At 45.1% G+C, this 20062-nt stretch overlaps 1 protein-coding gene across 3 annotated transcripts in view; it reads right to left on the bottom strand.

Moving 5' to 3' along the window:
* Positions 1–7981: 7981 nt before the first annotated feature.
* The window catches only part of LOC106573705 (zinc finger protein 423), a 137762-nt gene continuing 125681 nt past the window's right edge, over positions 7982–20062 (bottom strand). For all 3 annotated transcript variants that reach the window (XM_014148998.2, XM_014148999.2, XM_045697177.1), the window contains one exon: positions 7982–8784. In XM_014148998.2, coding sequence (XP_014004473.1) covers positions 8755–8784 — 30 coding nt within the window. In that variant the 3' untranslated portion in view covers positions 7982–8754. The remainder of the gene's footprint in view (positions 8785–20062) is intronic.

The raw sequence follows: 20062 nt of genomic DNA on the forward strand, positions 1-20062 counted from the left end.
TCCCCCGGTTTCAACTAAAATGCTTAAATCATGTTTTTTTGTTGTTGTTGTTTTTGAACAAAGCCAGTTATTTGGTTGCTAGTGAATGTTTATGTCAGTGTGGTGGAGTGATGCTTTCGGCACTGGAGCTAACCAATAAAACCTGGAACTACGCCTCTGACACACAGACCTATACATTACATTTAAGTCATTTAGCAGATGCTCTTATCCAGAGCGACTTACAAATTGGTGCATTCACCTTATGATATCCAGTGGAACAACCACTTTACAATAGTGCATCTAAATCTTTTAAGGGGGGGGGGGTTAGAAGGATTACTTTATCCTATCCTAGGTATTCCTTAAAGAGGTGGGGTTTCAGGTGTCTCCGGAAGGTGGTGATTGACTCCGCTGTCCTGGCGTCGTGAGGGAGCTTGTTCCACCATTGGGGTGCCAGAGCAGCGAACAGTTTTGACTGGGCTGAGCGGGAACTGTGCTTCCTCAGAGGTAGGGGGCCAGCAGGCCAGAGGTGGATGAACGCAGTGCCCTTGTTTGGGTGTAGGGCCTGATCAGAGCCTGAAGGTATGGAGGTGCCGTTCCCTTCACAGCTCCGTAGGCAATCACCATGGTCTTGTAGCGGATGCGAGCTTCAACTGGAAGCCAGTGGAGAGAGCGGAGGAGCGGGGTGACGTGAGAGAACTTGGGAAGGTTGAACACCAGACGGGCTGCGGCGTTCTGGATGAGTTGTAGGGGTTTAATGGCACAGGCAGGGAGCCCAGCCAACAGCGAGTTGCAGTAATCCAGACGGGAGATGACAAGTGCCTGGATTAGGACCTGCGCCGCTTCCTGTGTGAGGCAGGGTCGTACTCTGCGAATGTTGTAGAGCATGAACCTACAGGATCGGGTCACCGCCTTGATGTTAGTGGAGAACGACAGGGTGTTGTCCAGGATCACGCCAAGGTTCTTAGCACTCTGGGAGGAGGACACAAGGGAGTTGTCAACCGTGATGGTTGACATACAACGATGATATACAACGGCAGCTACTGCTTTCGTTTCGTCAGATTGATCCAACTGTTTATTTCATTCTTCAAAGACAACAAACAGCATAGTGTTTCTATAAATATCATACAACTGGCGAGTTTTAGAGTGGCGCTTTCATGTTCTGCTAATTATTAAAACGAGTTTTTTAAAGCCGATTTATGCTTGATCTGGCCCGGAGGCTCTGCACAGAGGGTGTGACTCAACTGTGGAGCCTCTGGAGGCTTGCATAGGCCAAATCAAGCTCCATACCGCATCGCTTTGCACCTCTCAAATGTTGTAGCAATGTGGAGGGCTCCTTATAGAACTCGTTAGCTTGTGGACCTAAAACATGGAAAGGAGTTACCTCTGGTTCGTTAAACCATCCCTATGGGAAAAATGAATTGGGAATGAATAGGGTTTTGGAATAAACCCTGAAAATAAGGTCTGAGGTTAACGCAGGCTTAGGAGATCTTATATGTTTTGTTCTATGAGATAATATCAGTCAGTTAATATGTGTCACGGTTGTCGTAGGATGAAGCAGACCAAAGTGCAGTGATTATCGTTCCACATATTTTATTGAACTGTGAAACTATGCAATATATACAAAATAAACTGAATAAACAAAAAACAATGACGAAGAGTTAACACGTACTCAAACACTATCTCCCACAAACCCAGGTGGGAAAAACACCTACTTAAGTATGATCTCCAATTAGAGACAACGATGACCAGCTGCCTCTAATTGGAGATCATCCCAAACAAAACCCAACATAGAAATACAAAAACTAGAACATAACAACATAGAAAATCTAAACTAGAAAAAAAAACTGTCACGCCCTGACCTACAGTGAGGGGAAAAAGTATTTGATCCCCTGCTGATTTTGTTCGTTTGCCCACTGACAAAGAAATGACCAGTCTATAATTGTAACGGAAGGTTTATTTGAACAGTGAGAGACAGAATAACAACAAAAAAATCCAGAAAAAAGCATATCAAAAATGTTATAAATTGATTTGCATTTTAATGAGGGAAATAACTATTTGACCCCTCTGCAAAACATGACTTAGTACTTGGTGGCAAAACCCTTGTTGGCAATCACAGAGGTCAGACATTTCTTGTAGTTGGCCACCAGGTTTGCACACATCTCAGGAGGGATTTTGTCCCACTCCTCTTTGCAGATGTTCTCCAAGTTATTAAGGTTTTGAGGCTGACGTTTGGAAACTCGAACCTTCAGCTCCCTCCACAGATTTTCTACGGGATTAAGGTCTGGAGACTGTCTAGGCCACTCCAGGACCTTAATGTGCTTCTTCTTGAGCCACTCCTTTGTTTCCTTGGCCGTGTGTTTTGGGTTATTGTCATGCTGGAATACCCATCCACGACCCATTTTCAATGCCCTGGCTGAGGGAAGGAGGTTCTCACCCAAGGTTTGACGGTACATGGCCCCGTCCATCGTCCCTTTGATGCGGTGAAGTTGTCCTGTCCCCTTAGCAGAAAAACACCCCCAAAGCATAATGTTTCCACCTCCATGTTTGACGGTGGGGATGGTGTTCTTGGGGTCATAGGCAGCATTCCTCCTCCTCCAAACACGGCGAGTTGAGTTGATGCCAAAGAGCTCCATTTTGGTCTCATCTGACCACAACACTTTCACCCAGTTGTCCTCTGAATCATTCAGATGTTCATTGGCAAACTTCAGACGGGCATGTATATGTGCTTTCTTGAGCAGGGGGACCTTGCGGGTGCTGCAGGATTTCAGTCCTTCATGGCATAGTGTGTTACCAATTGTTTTCTTGGTGACTATGGTCCCAGCTGCTTTGAGATCATTGACAAGATCCTCCAGTGTAGTTCTGGTCTGATTCCTCACCGTTCTCATGATCATTGCAACTCCACGAGGTGAGATCTTGCATGGAGCCCCAGGCCGAGGGAGATTGACAGTTCTTTTGTGTTTCTTCCATTTGCGAATAATCACACCAACTGTTGTCACCTTCTCACCAAGCTGCTTGGCGATGGTCTTGTAGCCCATTCCAGCCTTGTGTAGGTCTACAATCTTGTCCCTGACATCCTTGGAGAGCTCATGGGTCTTGGCTATGGTGGAGAGTTTGGAATCTGATTGATTGATTGCGTCTGTGGACAAGTGTCTTTTATACAGGTAACAAGCTGAGATTAGGAGCACTCCCTTTAAGAGTGTGCTCCTAATCTCAGCTCGTTACCTGTATAAAAGACACCTGGGAGCCAGAAATCTTTCTGATTGAGAGGGGGTCAAATACTTATTTCCCTCATTAAAATGCAAATCAATTTATAACATTTTTGACATGCGTTTTTCTGGATTTTTTTGTTGTTATTCTGTCTCTCACTGTTCAACTAAACCTACCATTAAAATTATAGACCGATCATTTCTTTGTCAGTGGGCAAACGTACAAAATCAGCAGGGAATCAAATACTTTTTTCCCTGTCCTGAATAAACACAAACTCACTTCCTTGACAACTTCTTTCACAACAGCTCTGTTCTGCTCTGCAAAGTGCAAGAATGCCCTGACTTCTGCAGAGGTTGCGTCACAGTAAATTCTGTACGGCCAATACAGGACCGGACTGACCATAAATCGTCTTTTAGCCTCTGCCAAGTTCCCAACAACTAGATGTTCTGGTTTTCAGGGGAAATGGAACGATAGCCTGTGATGCGACTTCCGCTTTTGGACATTAACAAGGTGACACACCATCTTAACACTTCCTCCACATTTACTGGGTTGGTTGAACAGTGCAGAAGATAATCTCCCCCCAAAGTTTTTTTTCTTCTCGTCAAGGCCAATATGTAGGGGTTCTAGTTTCTAAGGTTTCTTTTACTCCTGCTATTTTAGGTTACTCCTTGCTTGACAGTTCGTAGGGAGAGTCAACAGTTCTTATATTAAAAAAGGTCTAAAACAAAACGATAGCTAATATTGTTTATGGAAACTACTTAAATAGGTAGAACAAATATAATGTCTTTCCTCTGAGAATGACAAAACCACTGCCATAAATACCTGGCATCAGAGCGAACGCCTCTGAGTGTCTAGATCTCACACTTTCCTGTCCTTTAACACTTTGAAAATGCTGCTGTAAAATATTGAGGATCCCTAACGTCCTGGCGCGACAGTGTGCCATGGTTTGAGCTGATACACGCTGTGGTGCGATGCCATTGACGCGCTCTCACCCGCTGGCACAGATCCAACAGTGCAGGACAAAAACAAGACCTGTTGCTATTTCAGAAACTTTAATGATTCAAATTTGACACTGTATAGTCTCTATTTCTTTACATAGCTTATTCAATTAAATTGTATGCCATGTTTTTAAAGCAAAGCTGGTTGGAATGGTTAGTAGACTATTCTTCTTTCCTGTAACCTTAATTACACTGATGATTCCTCTCCTCAGCATCTGGCTTTCTCATGCAGAATTGTTGAAATGCAATGTTACAAATTTTATATTGTTTCCTTAATTTCAATATCTCAATTTCTCACTTAGGTTTAATGAACAAAAAGGACAACATGATAGCGATAACTTTCTGTTGGCTAATTCTGACAAAGTGACAAAAAATTGCCTAAATCAGAGATGGGCAACTTGTGGCTCGCTACCCCCTTTTGTAGGCCCATGGATCAATCCCCCCCACCCACACCAAAACAAAAAAACTCAGTTGGGGTCTCAGTTTAATGTTGAGAGTTACAATAATAGAATACACAAGGTGAAGTTTTGAAATGTGGTTGTGCATCAGCGCTTTTTCTTTTGTCATGTCAGTCACTGACAGTCACTCAATTAGCCCATGTCAGCTACATGCTTTTCGATTGGTAAGTTAGTCTAGCGGCCAACAATATTTTCGCGTAGGGCCCCCAAAAGGCTAGGGGTATGGATGTGGGTACACAGACCCACAAGCCACTGCGGCCCTTCATGATGAGTTCCTATTTTTTGTGGCCCCCACCCCCATCAAAGTTGCCCATCCCTGGCCTAAATATTGTTTCCAATTGCACCGGTTGTGTGTGCTGGCAGGAGCCCCAATGTCTTCTGCTGACCTCTCAGGGCCCAATGAACCATACCATCACGCAGTCTATCAAATATTATTACGCATAGGCCGATTGTTTATAACCTGCTATAACCATTGCATTGTCTTTATGATACATATTTTCTAACATCTACCAAATATACATTCTGATTATAATTAATTTTGGGCTCAAAATATAGCCTTTTGAATTGTAAAACGAAAATAGTAAATTATTAAAACATTTCCCTTAATTTCTCAAGGAAAGTTGGACAATATTAAAAGATACACATGCATTTGTCAGTTGTAGCCTAGTTAAAATAAGTAATATGGCAAGTTGACTCCCTCCCATAAACGAAGAAGTTCAACTGCTCCCAGGGCACTGTGGTATGTCAATGCGTTCCGATGACTGATTTCTGGGAACGGTACCGACCTTCTGTCCAGAAGAACCATGAGATTCAACGGCTGAACCAGCTGCTTAAACACATGGATGCAATTAAAGCAGAAGGCCGTATGGTCGTCAAACCAATAGTCTATTATTGATAGAGAGGAGAGGTTTATATGGCTGTTTTTAGATGATGTGAAAGTATATTTCGCTCGGTTATATTTAGTATAATCCAGATGTCAATGTCATATATTGAAAATAAGTTTGTCTGATATGATAAACAATAAATGTTGTAGGATATAGGGAAATATGATATTACATGTATTATAGATAAGTCCATTCAATCATCAGTGAATGATTTGTGGAGTAAATATTTTTATCCTGCTATACTAGGCATTTCGTTTCCACTTTCAGATTAAATGTTTTATAAATAGTATATACATTGTTGCAGTTATATAAATTATATTAGGCCCTACATAATTATGTAAAAGTGGGGGGGAAAATCATAAACAAGATCCACAATCAGTTTATGATCATGTCCCCAAACATCTCTTTTCCCTAAATGTTCTGAGTAACAGAAGTCATGTCTTTGCATATTACATTTCATAGATGTATTATGATCAATTTTCAGATAGAAAAATATCTCCCTTGAAGAGTCACTGATGCAGCCTGATCTCATAGACTAGACGTAACATAGTAAATATAAATTCAAGACACTAAAATTAGGATGATATGTTATATGTTAATTCAGGCAAAACAAAAGTAGGGTGGTTGGTCGGGGTGGATGGGTAGGCATGTTAGCAACGCAAATGTTGCGTGTTTGAATCTCATCACGAACAACTTTTGTCACGTCCTGGCCAGTATAAGGGTTAATTGTTATTGTAGTTTGGTCAGGACGTGGCAGAGGGTATTTGGTTTATGTGGTTCGGGGTGATGGTTTTTCTAAAAAGGGCATTTGATTTATGTATTCCGGGGTTTTTGGGCACTGTTCCTTGTTTATGTAATTCTATGTTTAGTCTAGGTAATCTATTTCTATGTTGAGTTAATTGGGGTGGACTTCCAATTGAAGGCAGCTGTGTGGTGTTGCCTTTGATTGGAAGTCCTATATTAGTTGGGTGTGTTTGTCTGTGTATTTGTGGGAGATTGCGTCTTGTTTTGCTGAGTGAGCCTTTCAAGACTGTTTCGTAGTTCGTTTTGTTTTGGTGTGTTCATTCTGAGTTAATAAATGTCAAGATGAGCGTACACATACCTGCTGCGTTTTGGTCCTCCATTACCAACGACAACCGTGACAACTTTTGCATTTTAGCTAATTAGCAAATTTGAAACTACTTACTACTTTTGAGCTACTCTGCAACAACTTTGCATGTTAGCTAACCTTAACCCCTAGCTAACTTTAGCATTAGCCACCTAGCAAACATTAGCCACAACAAATTGGATTTTGTAACATATCATACATTTAGCAAATTCATAAAGTATTGTAGGAATTGCAATTCATAACATATCGTACAAATTGTAATTTGTGATATATCATACGTATTGGCTAGGCTACCTGGGGATGCAGGTAGCCTAGTGGTTAGAGCGTTGGGCCAGTAACCGAAAGGTTGCTAGATCAAATCCCTGAGCTGCCAAGGTAAAAATCAGTTGTTCTCCCCCTGAACAAAGTAGTTAACCCACTGTTCCTAGGAGGTCATTGTGAATTTGAATTTGTTCTTAACAGAATTGCCTAGTTAAATAAAGGTTACAAAAAAAAATCTAATTTGCAACATACATGAAATGGACAGATATCCACAAATGAATACATAACATATCTTACTAATTGGAGTGGTTTAGGTTTACTATGTTATGTCTGGACAAGTGAAGGGATGCAAAATGCTACTGACATTTTTCAGGTGGGGAGAGAGGGTGGAGGCGGCTTCTCTTGAAGCACTGGGCATCTTATGACATGCATTATCTGAATTAGGCCCAGAGAATTATACCTAAGGAGGAATGGCTTCTATGGAGGAACTTTAATTGTCTGAGCTTCTGAGAGTTGACTTAACATTGGACCAAAGAAGCACTAGAATTAAAAACACATCTTACCTTTTTGTAGTTAATAAAACCTATGTGAACTATAATATCCTTAGCTAGCATTTAAAAAGTTCATTCATTCTTCTCTAATAAAAACAAATATTAAAATTATAAATTGCTCCCAATGTCTGAATGATGCTTGAATTGTCTTCAGTAGGCTACAGTAACTTACGCTTCGGAGGGGGAGGGGCAGGTAGCCTACACACACACGCACACCCACTGGCAAAGATTTCCATCTGGCAGTCAGACGCTGGAATATATGTTTCTGAGTGACAGAGTGAGGGATTGCATAGCAGTCAGTTATTAACCGGTTCCCATGCTTTTAAAATAATGGAACAGTAAAGACCTCTTTCGTTCCCGGTTCTGATTCTGTTCCTCTAATATTTTCATTATTTTATGGTTTTCAGTTCTGTTCCCTGAAGCGGTTCCAACCCCTGGCTTACATTGAAAGCTGCTGTAGTGAAGGTATGTTATTCTCTCCTGGTTGCCACTGGTTTTCATTAGAAAAACAAGACTCACACCACACACACACACATTCCTTTTCTTCATGATTTATTAGCATTTTTTTGACTGTACTAGTTATTGCAATCTGGTTAATTCACATTTAAAAAGCAGACATCATCCAGTTGCACTGAAATTGATGATATTCATTTTTACAATAACCATTAGGTCCATAGACTGGAAAATCCAGTCAAACCATTATGTTTTTCTTAACTTTATTTTGTTTGTCTTTTTATTTTGTAATTACAAAAAAGAAAATATATAACAATAATCATAAAAAGGAGGAAAACTCAGAAATATTACGACAAACAATCACAACACAGCACGAGTACCTATTTACTGCAAGAAATAAAAAGGTACAATAACGAAAGAGTAAAAACATATGCAAAAAAATTTGAAAAGAATTGGCACCTATGAAGTTTGATACAAGAAGCAACAGAGGACAAGGTAAATGATGCATTTCTAGAGACTAAAATCAGAGACTAAGGGCATTTCTTTTTTTGTACAATTTTTTCTTTTGTTAAAAAAAAACGCACAACCGGGTAGCAGGGACAATAAAAAATACTGCACGTACAATACCTTTTCTCTCCATCTCCTTTTTTTTATATCCTTTTCTTTTTTAATAGCATATCCCATTAATATTCATTCCCCACTGCTCGTAATAGCTGTGCCTGGTGGCGGAATCGTTAGAGTTTTACATGTGAGTAGCAAATGACACTTTGATTGGCTGTGATGTTGAAATGGTCCTCCCCCACCGGGCCTGGGTCGGGGTTCTGGGCTGAGCCAGGAGTCCTGCCGGGCCTAGTCTCACTGCGCGTGCTGGCTCAGTGTGTGGTTCTGGAAGGGAAGAGAGGAGAACACATGAGGAGAGAAATAATAAGCTACGTGCCCACACCTCCAAGCCCCCACAGCCACCTACCCCACCATCCCTACACCTCTCTTTATACACAACAGTCATGTCTGTCTGTCCATCGGAGGACCCTAGCCTCCTGTAACACGGACTACCTGCTCTACCCACACACACCCATTATACATCATATATCGAGCTGCAGATAAACCCAAACGTCATATTATATTCATTGTGTCTTTGCTTTGCGGTCTTCATTATCCATGGCAACATGAAACAATGATTTGTTTATTCAGATTTATGAGGCTCGCATCCCTTTTGATATTCTTATAAATATTTGAAAACACCATATCAATACCTTATGAGGCCCACATTCCAACAGCACTTGAGCGCAACACATGAATTCCTAATAACGCACAAAACACCTTTATCAAAATTACATCCACGACACCACCATCAACAACTGCAGGAGCCTGGTTTCTCTGCACACCTCAACCAGAGGGTATATAACTTCAGACCAGATAGATGTGAAGAGTTAAACTATCAATCACAGCAGATATGGGGCTCCCAGAGGCCTGTGTGTTAGGGAGATTTCTGGTAGGCTGGCTGGTTCGTCTGCGCTCTCCCCGGGACCATAAACCCAATTCCCAGGGAAAGCTCAGCAATCATCCCCCTCTTCCCGCTAAAAGCTGCTTTCCAAGATTAATCTCTCACAGATAGGCCCATATTTCTGTGCACCACTATGAAAAAAGAAAAAGGGGAAAAATCGGAAGGATTAAACATGGTTTTCCGTTGATAAATACTTATTCTTTGGGCCTTATCTTGGTGCGCATATTTTGCACACGACTGTTGGCAGAGCCAGGCTGCACTAGTTCAGCAGAGAAGGCCAAGCGCCCGGGTCTTAAAGCCCTAGACTGGCTGATTGCAGCCATTCAGGGACAGTCTTTCTTTTCCTCTTTCTGTCTCTCGCTCATTCTCTCCATCTCCCTCTTTTCCTGCACCCCTCCCCCGCGTATGTGAGTGGGAACGAGCACAGAGGGCTCTTCAGCGAGGAGCCGTCTCTCACTGGGAGCCACTGACCCCATTATGAGAGCAAACCACTTCTCTCTCTCTCTGATCCACAACACCTGCAGTTCTACACCCCTCCAGCAGAGGTCAGGATTGGCTCACCATCTGCCTGTTTCTCCTGTTACTCAGGCCAAAGCAGACCAAAGCAGAGCTCCAGCCAGAACGGAGGCAGAACATTTTTACAGAAAACAGAATATTAGATCTTGATTTCATCATCATCATGTATAGGCACATGTCAGTTTCATGTGTGCTTGCTTTGAGTCAACTGTCTCCTTATGTGACAGAAAATAGCATTTTTGGGACGTAGCCTTGCCCCATCTTTGTGCATGAATGTGTTTGTGTGTGTCTGCGTGTATGTGTGTGTTAGAGAGGGAGAGAGAGAGGGAGTGTGTGTGCGTGCATGTTTTCCCCCAGGTTTCCAGGGTTTTGTTGGTGTGTATTGATTTGCAGAAAGAGGGGATTGAGAGGCAGTGGCTGCTCCCTGAGTCCCTGGGGTCCTGGGTTACACCAGCACTGCAGCGGCCTGATGGAAACAGCACAGACAGGGGGAGGAGAGGAGAGGAGGAGCCACACAAACACCCTCACCTACACTGCTGCACATTCCACAGGATGGATACACCGTTTCCCATACAACTCAAACTAGAAGAGAACCCACATACACACACACAAACACACACACACTAGAGCCTGCAATACTGGGTTGGTGTAATGGAAAAGTAGCTCTTGTTAAATGTGTTAATCAGTGTGAACACACACAGACAGTCATACACACTGTGATGCTAGTCTCAGCTCTCTTCATTTCAGAGCGTCGTCAGGGGCTGGGGTATTGATCAAGCCGTAGGCGATCGATGGTGCGAATGGTGTGTGTCTCTGAATCTGATAATGACTCTCAGTGTGACATCAGTCCTATGTAGCTGTAATTGATATATTCTCCAGGATGAGGAGATCGAGGGCTCTGCTCTCACTCTTTAAGCAGGAGGAGACTGGAGACTGAGACCACAAACACACCCTGTCATCGGCCAGAGAACACACACTTCACCCCAATACCTGACAAACACCATTACTATTACACCCCTACAACCTGAAGAACTAGCAAAGAGTTGATCCTGAAACAACCTCCTCCTCCCATCAGACTGCACAACATCAATGGCTAACAACTTCACATTACAAATATCTACATAGCAAACATCACATTTCAACTCCCTCACTGCCAAGACAAAGACATCAAGTCGACAAGATAACCACTGTACTAACAAAGGTAGAACATCACTGACAGTGTTAGTCCTTTGTATTGTACCATCAAACTAAACGGATAGAGCATGCTTGCATGTCACAGTGTAGCAGGGGGACACTGTGTGATGGATGGAACAGCGCCCCTCTACACAGGGAGGCTGTGCAATGGGCAGAACAGCCCCTCACTGCTCAGTCAATATCTAGGCTGTCATTGTTTTCCTAAACTGGTTATAAAAGAGAGGCTAAATCCTGCCGAGCTGTGGGCTCATGGGAAATATGGCCCAGTCGCATTACTAATGCAGAGACTGTGAGACTGCTGCACACACTGGGGGGAGGAAGAGGGAGGAGGGAAAGGGGAGAGCAGAGGGGGAGAGAGAGGGGAGGCAGGAGATAAAGATAAAGGAAAATGAAATCTACGTTTCCAACATACGCGCTTTATTAACTGCGTTACAACGCGCGAGGACCTAGACAGGGCTGCCATCATGTCACTTTCAATCAGGCGTCTGAGGCGCCGCCGCAGGGCCCCCTGGCCCCCCGGCACCTCACGGCTCCAGGCTCTGTGGCATCCTCTGGGGAGCAGGCAGGGGTGGTGAGACTTAAACATGTCAGTTCACCAGGAATCCTCTAACAAACACAGTCCTCTGGGGAGCAGGCAGGGGTGGTGAGACTCAAACATGTCAGTTCACCAGGAATCCTCTAACAAACACAGTCCTCTGGGGAGCAGGCAGGGGTGGTGAGACTTAAACATGTCAGTTCACCAGGAATCCTCTAACAAACACAGTCCTCTGGGGAGCAGGCAGGGGTGGTGAGACTCAAACATGTCAGTTCACCAGGAATCCTCTAACAAACACAGTCCTCTGGGGAGCAGGCAGGGGTGGTGAGACTTAAACATGTCAGTTCACCAGGAATCCTCTAACAAACACAGTCCTCTGGGGAGCAGGCAGGGGTGGTGAGACTCAAACATGTCAGTTCACCAGGAATCCTCTAACAAACACAGTCCTCTGGGGAGCAGGCAGGGGTGGTGAGACTTAAACATGTCAGTTCACCAGGAATCCTTTAACAAACACAGTCCTCTGGGGAGCAGGTAGGGGTGGTGAGACTTAAACATGTCAGTTCACCAGGAATCCTCTAACAAACACAGTCCTCTGGGGAGCAGGCAGGGGTGGTGAGACTTAAACATGTCAGTTCACCAGGAATCCTCTAACAAACACAGTCCTCTGCTCTGCACATCAATGTACTAGAACAACAACTTTCACACATTTCTTTTTGCTTTTGCAGAATAGCAGCAGCCATAACTGACGTGCCCACTATTTGGGAACACTTGAACAGCTAGGGCGTTAAATCTTGTCTGTGGTGATATAACATACCGACATGATCTACTGTAGTAGCATCGCTAAGCAAGTCTAGCATACTCTGATTAGCCTATATGGCCCGATCTCAAACAGCCACAGGAAGAGGAAATACTGCTTTCGGCGCTAGCCTGTCCCTCTCTGCTCTGCTCTGTTTTTAACACAAAATGAAAAATCACCTTTGCCGCCTGGTTCACTTTAGTGTGGCTTATTTTTAGACCGTTGACAGTCTTCCAAGGGCCGGAGACTAACAGATGGGCTGTCTTAAAGCTTCATATGTTCCCAGGTTTTCACCTCCGAGAGACAGGAAACTCACTGGGGAGTGAGCTACAAATAACAACCCCCCCCCCAACCCCACCACCCCACCAAATAAATGTGCCCGTTCTCCAGCCATGTCCTGTTTCGCCATGCTCCCGCCGGCCCCCACCCTATCACCCAAGAGGGACTTCCCCTCCCCTGTTGCTAACATCCAAAAGACTCACACACACACACAAATCCATAGAACTGGCTAGCCATAACACACAACCGCACAGAAACACACTAACCTGGTTAGACTTATTTAAACATAACACACACTCACTGAAATGGCTGTAGATATACAGTATTACAGGTCCTGTCCTGATACAGCTGGTGTAACTAATGAATCCCTCCTTGGGCTTACAGCTATGGGGTTCAGTCCCTCATCTTCCCTCAATAACACACCTACCAAGACATCCTGTTCGAACTATAGAATGGGACACAAGGGGGTGTAAGTATATCCTGTGGAATATAACATGGGGTTAGCAATATACAATATGATATAAAAAATGTGCACATACTACGCACGTGCACACCCAGAGAGAGAACAGAGAGGGGGCCTGTGGCACAGCAGTGAGATCCGTACAGACTCTATGGGGCGTAGAGGAGTGTTGAGTGCCAGATGAGCTCAGGGGCCCCAGACGGACTGTGCCATGGGTGACAGAGTACAGAGAGACATGCAGCGCTGCTCTCCCATTCGCTCTTCCGGGCCTGATCACCAGAGCACACTCCCATTCCCTTTCCGTGTCACTGTCATAACACACCCAATCCCCACAGGTCCCCGGGGACCCCGCTTATTTGATTACAATGCACCCTAAACAAAAAAACAAAAAAGCTAAGAGCAGCGAACAAAGCATATAGGTGAGGGGAGGGGTTTGATGTAGTCGGCTGCGTTTTGTTTTGTGGTGTCACAACAAAATGACCACCCAGAGGGAAGAGAGAGAGAGAGAGGGAAATGGAGAGAGAGACAGGAGTAGAGCGAAAGAGAAAGGGATGGGAATATTCAAGAGGAGGTTTGATGGTGTGACTGTGAGCTTCTCTCCCTAGTAGAGCTGTCAGTGGTGTGTGATTTATAGTGTGTTTGTGTCAGCCTCCAGCTGCTGAATGGAGAACATCAGGGTGTAAAAGACCCCATCCTGTGTGTTCTCTATGATGGAGAGAGAGACAGAGGAAAAGAGAGAGAATGAGAGACAGACAGAGACCCCACATACAGTATCACCTCCATGTCGTTACCACGCCCTCAGTGTGGTGAGTGATGTGATGTATGACGTTGATCTAGTGATCGAGCCACATCTCTACTGTGGTTAATCAGATCACAGTGCAACCACGTCTCTACACTGTTTAGTGCCAGGAGAACCCACTCAGGGACAATACCCCAGCTCATACGTCACTGTCAAAGCCATGACAGTTCCGGTCCTGTTTTGGCAACGAGTGGAAACACACCACGCAGCGCTTGTCCTGTACCGCAACAACACATCTCAGTTGTACATTATACCTCAATGACCTGGACTAACCTGTGTATATAGCCTCATTACTAACCTGTACCCCCGCACATTGACTCTGTACCACTACCACATGTATATAGCCTCATTACTAACCTGTACCCCCGCACATTGACTCTGTACCACTACCACATGTATATAGCCTCATTACTAACCTGTACCCCCGCACATTGACTCTGTACCACTACCACATGTATATAGCCTCATTACTAACCTGTACCCCCGCACATTGACTCTGTACCACTACCACATGTATATAGCCTCATTACTAACCTGTACCACCGCACATTGACTCTGTACCACTACCACATGTATATAGCCTCATTACTAACCTGTACCCCCGCACATTGCCTCTGTACCACTACCACATGTATATAGCCTCATTACTAACCTGTACCCCCGCACATTGATTCTGTACCACTACCACATGTATATAGCCTCATTACTAACCTGTACCCCCGCACATTGACTCTGTACCACTACCACATGTATATAGCCTCATTACTAACCTGTACCCCCGCACATTGACTCTGTACCACTACCACATGTATATAGCCTCATTACTAACCTGTATCCCCGCACATTGACTCTGTACCACTACCACATGTATATAGCCTCATTACTAACCTGTACCCCCGCACATTGACTCTGTACCACTACCACATGTATATAGCCTCATTACTAACCTGTACCCCCGCACATTGACTCTGTACCACTACCACATGTATATAGCCTCATTACTAACCTGTACCCCGCACATTGATTCTGTACCACTACCACATGTATATAGCCTCATTACTAACCTGTACCCCCGCACATTGACTCTGTACCACTACCACATGTATATAGCCTCATTACTAACCTGTACCCCCGCACATTGACTCTGTACCACTACCACATGTATATAGCCTCATTACTAACCTGTATCCCCGCACATTGACTCTGTACCACTACCACATGTATATAGCCTCATTACTAACCTGTACCCCGCACATTGACTCTGTACCACTACCATATGTATATAGCCTCATTACTAACCTGTACCCCCGCACATTGACTCTGTACCACTACCACATGTATATAGCCTCATTACTAACCTGTACCCCCGCACATTGACTCTGTACCACTACCACATGTATATAGCCTCATTACTAACCTGTACCCCCGCACATTGATTCTGTACCACTACCACATGTATATAGCCTCATTACTAACCTGTACCCCCGCACATTGACTCTGTACCACTACCACATGTATATAGCCTCATTACTAACCTGTACCCCCGCACATTGACTCTGTACCACTACCACATGTATATAGCCTCATTACTAACCTGTACCCCGCACATTGACTCTGTACCACTACCACATGTATATAGCCTCATTACTAACCTGTACCCCCGCACATTGACTCTGTACCACTACCACATGTATATAGCCTCATTACTAACCTGTACCCCCGCACATTGACTCTGTACCACTACCACATGTATATAGCCTCATTACTAACCTGTACCCCCGCACATTGACTCTGTACCACTACCACATGTATATAGCCTCATTACTAACCTGTACCCCCGCACATTGACTCTGTACCACTACCACATGTAAAATCCTCGTTATTGTTATTTTATTTTTGCTCTTTTATTTTTTATTTTAGTTTATTTAGTAAACATTTTTTTTAACTCTTATTTTTCTTCAAACTGCATTGTTGGTTAAGGGCTTGTAAGTAAGCATTTAATTGTAAGGTCTACACCTGTTGTATTCGGTGCATGTGACAAATTAAATTTGATTTGATTTTGAACTGTTATATCTGACTAGGGACGATGCTTTGCTCTGTGGAGGCAGACATACTGAAACAGAGAGGGTCCAGGAATAGAGAACTGCCCCCCTTCCCTTCCTCTCTCTCTCCATCTCTCTCTCTCTCTCTCTTTCTTTCCTTCCCCTCTCTCTCTTTCCTTCCCCTCTCCCTCCATCTCCCTCCATGTCTCTCTCCAGCTCTCTGTGTTTGATAGTATACATGTAATGGAATGCAACAGACAGGTAAAGGGAAAGGATGGAGAGTGAAGAACAGAGAAATAGAAGAGCTGACTCTATCCCTGTGGATCTTTCCTCCTCTTTCTCCCAGACACCTCATCTCTCTGAGAGTCAGGGCAGCCATGGCCTCCCTCCCTCTCTCTTCATTCCTCTTCATTCCACACTGTCACTTAAGGAGGGTTTTTTCCCGAGGGGAAGGTTTGTGACAGAATCTCAATGGGGAATGTGTGTGGGTATTATACAGGGTGTCATTGCCCCTTTCAGAGACTTGTAGGAAATAACATGCACACACACACAACATGGTAAGATGACAGGATGTGAATGTCTTGATTTTCTCAGAAGATTAGCTCACCCCATGTAGAGCGTTTTTCATTTGAATTCACCACACTCAAATTTGTCTGAGTTTCTTTCGCAGTGCAGGATGAGAATGAAAACAAAACACAGAAAAACAGGTAAACAACTTAAACATGTCCTGGGGCTGAGGTAGTGAGGGACGATAGTATGTTCTACGCTCCATCTCCTCAGAAGTTGATACATTTGCTATGCTATACACAAAGACTGAACCAACATCCTGGTTCTCATCTCAAGTGTTGTTTTTGTACAATATGTTTATCGAGCTGTGAAAGACTATACCATTGATACCGTGACCACAGCTTCACACCGCTGCCTGACAACTAGAGCCGTGTAGGCTACCACAGTGGACCATAGTGTTCTGTGGTGCAGCTCAGACAGACCCAGGTATGCCAAGTCAGACAGCTGTATGCATCCTGTATGTGGTGCATGCAGTCCCCAGACTGCAGCGCTCTGAGCTGGCCCATAATTTTGCAGGAGGTTTTGGGAAGGGGCGGGGGGCTGGGGTGGGGAGGTCTGCAGAGAGATCTCTTGGTCCCCATTCTAATAACATGGAGCGCCACTCTGCACAGCGGGGACACAACCAGAGACTGTCACTGGGACACCTAGATCAAATCCTGCCTCCACACTGTGGCACGCCATAATGAGCAAACTAAGAACTCCCCAGTAACACACACACACGCACACACACACGCACACACACACACACACACACACACACACACACACACAAATACATCCATAGTACAGACACACACTACAATATTCACACACCGTAGCATAGCTAGAGCAGAGAACATAGACAAGGACTAACTAAGGAAATACCTTTGCTAACGTGAATGTACATGAGGCGAACAAAGACACTGCTCAGTGCACTACTTGTCCAATCAGAAACAGCAGACACAGATCACACACTGTATGTTAGTGGTTTGCCTCCATGGCTGCGTTTACACAGGCAGCCCAATATGGATCTTTCTTAGTGCTTACGGCCCAGTACATCAATGGGGCTAAGCTGCCTGCCATCCAGGAACTATACACCAGGCCGTGTCAGAGGAAGGCCCTAAAAATTGTCAAAGACCCCAGCCACCCCAGTCATAGACTGTTCTCTTTACTACCGCATGGCAAGCGGTACCGGAGTGCCAAGTCTAGGACAAAAAGGCTTCTCAACAGTTTCTACCCCCAAGCCATAAGACTCCTGAACAGGTAATCAAATGGCTACCCGGACTATTTGCATTGTGTGCCCCCCCAACCCCTATTTTTACACTGCTGCTACTCTGTTTATCATATATGCATAGCCACTTTAACTATACATTCATGTACATACTACCTCAATTGGGCCGACCAACCAATGCTCCCGCACATTGGCTAACCAGGCTATCTGCATTGTGTCCCACCACCCGCCAACCCCTATTTTACACTACTGCTACTCTCTGTTCATCATATACGCATAGTCACTTTGACCATATCTACATGTACATACTACCTCAATCAGCCTGACTAACCGGTGTCTGTATGTAGCCTCGCTACTTTTATAGCCTCGCTACTGTATATAGCCCGTCTTTTTACTGTTGTTTTATTTCTTTACTTACCTATTGTTCACCTAACACTTTTTTTGCACTATTGGTAAGAGCCTGTAAGTAAGCATTTCACTGTAAGGTCTACCTACACCTGTTGTATTTGGCGCACGTGACAAATAAACTTTGATTTGATTTAATTGGTCTTTGACCAATCAGATCAGCTCTGAAAATGATCTGATGTGAAAAGATCCGAATTGGACTGCCTGTGTACACGCTGCAGCCCATGTTCCCGGCACTCTGTATCTCTGCTCTAAGACCCAAACCCCAGCTCCTACAGTACTGTCATAGCAGCATAGCTTTGGATGAGAATGCGCTGCCCTCAAATATTCAATACTTTCTGGATGTAGAGGGAGGGAGGAGGAGGAATCAAAAAACAAACATGCCGAAGGACAGAGACCCCTCCCCTCCTCTCATTCCAAACTGCTGACTGGAGTTAAATATTTACTAGTGCTAAAGGAAATAGTGTACACACATGCCAACAGAGGGGGAGCGCTGGGTGGAGCGCTGGGTGGGCCCCCCCCCACACTCCTCCCTCGAGGGTTAAATTAAATAGTGTAAAGATCAGCCATGCTGTCAGCGAATGACAGCAGACCATGGAGGGGTGAGGGTTGGTGAGTGTGTGGGGGGGGGGGCTCTGAGATACCTGGGGGAGACAAACAACAACACACAAAAAACAGCCAAGTCTCTGAAGTTTCCAGTAAAGGAATCCAGATCCGGCAGGCTGGGTCTAACAGCGCTGATCAGGGGCGAAGCATCACTTATTTACCAGCTTACGTCTGCACTATTTATGGGGCATTGGGGAGAGGCACAGATGAGAAGAGACGAGAGGAGCTGAGATGGGCTAAAATATGAATGGGGGCTAGTACATATGGGACAAGGAGAGAGAGAAAGCGAGAGAGAGAGGGGGCATGAGAGAGAGTTTTGAAAAGTGAGGAGCGTGGAGTAGGTGGCCATGAGGGAGAAGGGATGATGCAGTGACGTGTCCCCACACAGGCCCAAGGGACAGCTGGAAGATTAACGGAGGGTGGCCCTGCCTGGGCCCTCAGAGGGCTGGGGTAGGGAGCCCCGAGCAGGGCACAGCCCAGACAGGTCAGCCAGCCTCCTCCATCCTCCATCCATTCAGACCTCATTAACACAAACACCCAAACAACCAGTCCCACCACTAACCTCCACGACCAGCCCAGTTCATCTCCGCACTCAGACCACTGCATATCCCCAACTGTTCCTCCTGGGGCAAAGGACAGGGGTGGGCTGGGGAGCTTGTGGGAGGGAAGGGAGAGGCAATGTCCAAACATGGAACAGGGCCAGTAAAAGTGAAGGATACACACTCAAGCCCATCAGAGGATGCTGCTGTGGCCATGTGAGTGTGGCGTTCCTATATCTTGGTGATGAAGCGAGTGGTCCTACCTAGATGAGCTCAGAGAGGAACATCACCTCTTTTAGACAGCGTGACCCGGTCAGGAGGGAGAGGTGTGGCCATACAGGATGGAATGAATGGAGGAAAAATGGAGGAGTGTGGAAAGGTGGAGAGACGCGAGACGGGGCCATGCCACACTGTGCGATCAGTTGGTGTTTATCTCTCGGTCGCCCGGCATCGGAGTGAGGCAGACAGTGACCGACAGGGTTCAGCGCTCCTCCTGCTGCTAAATGGACTGACTGGCCATATGCCCACCCCCGTCAGCCCTACATCACTGTCACATCAGGGTGGGGGGGCCGGGTCCGGGGCTAGGGGGGAGAGGGCTCTGTGGGCTGGTCAGGAGATCTAGGTTACAGCCCCAAAATGGAGCCATGGATATTATTTGTCCATTATGCTCACAGGCAGCTCACTCCTAGGGCTAGCATACCCACCCACTCC

This window comes from Salmo salar, chromosome ssa16 (assembly GCF_905237065.1).
Source record: "Salmo salar chromosome ssa16, Ssal_v3.1, whole genome shotgun sequence".
Classification (NCBI taxonomy): Eukaryota; Metazoa; Chordata; class Actinopteri; order Salmoniformes; family Salmonidae; genus Salmo; species Salmo salar.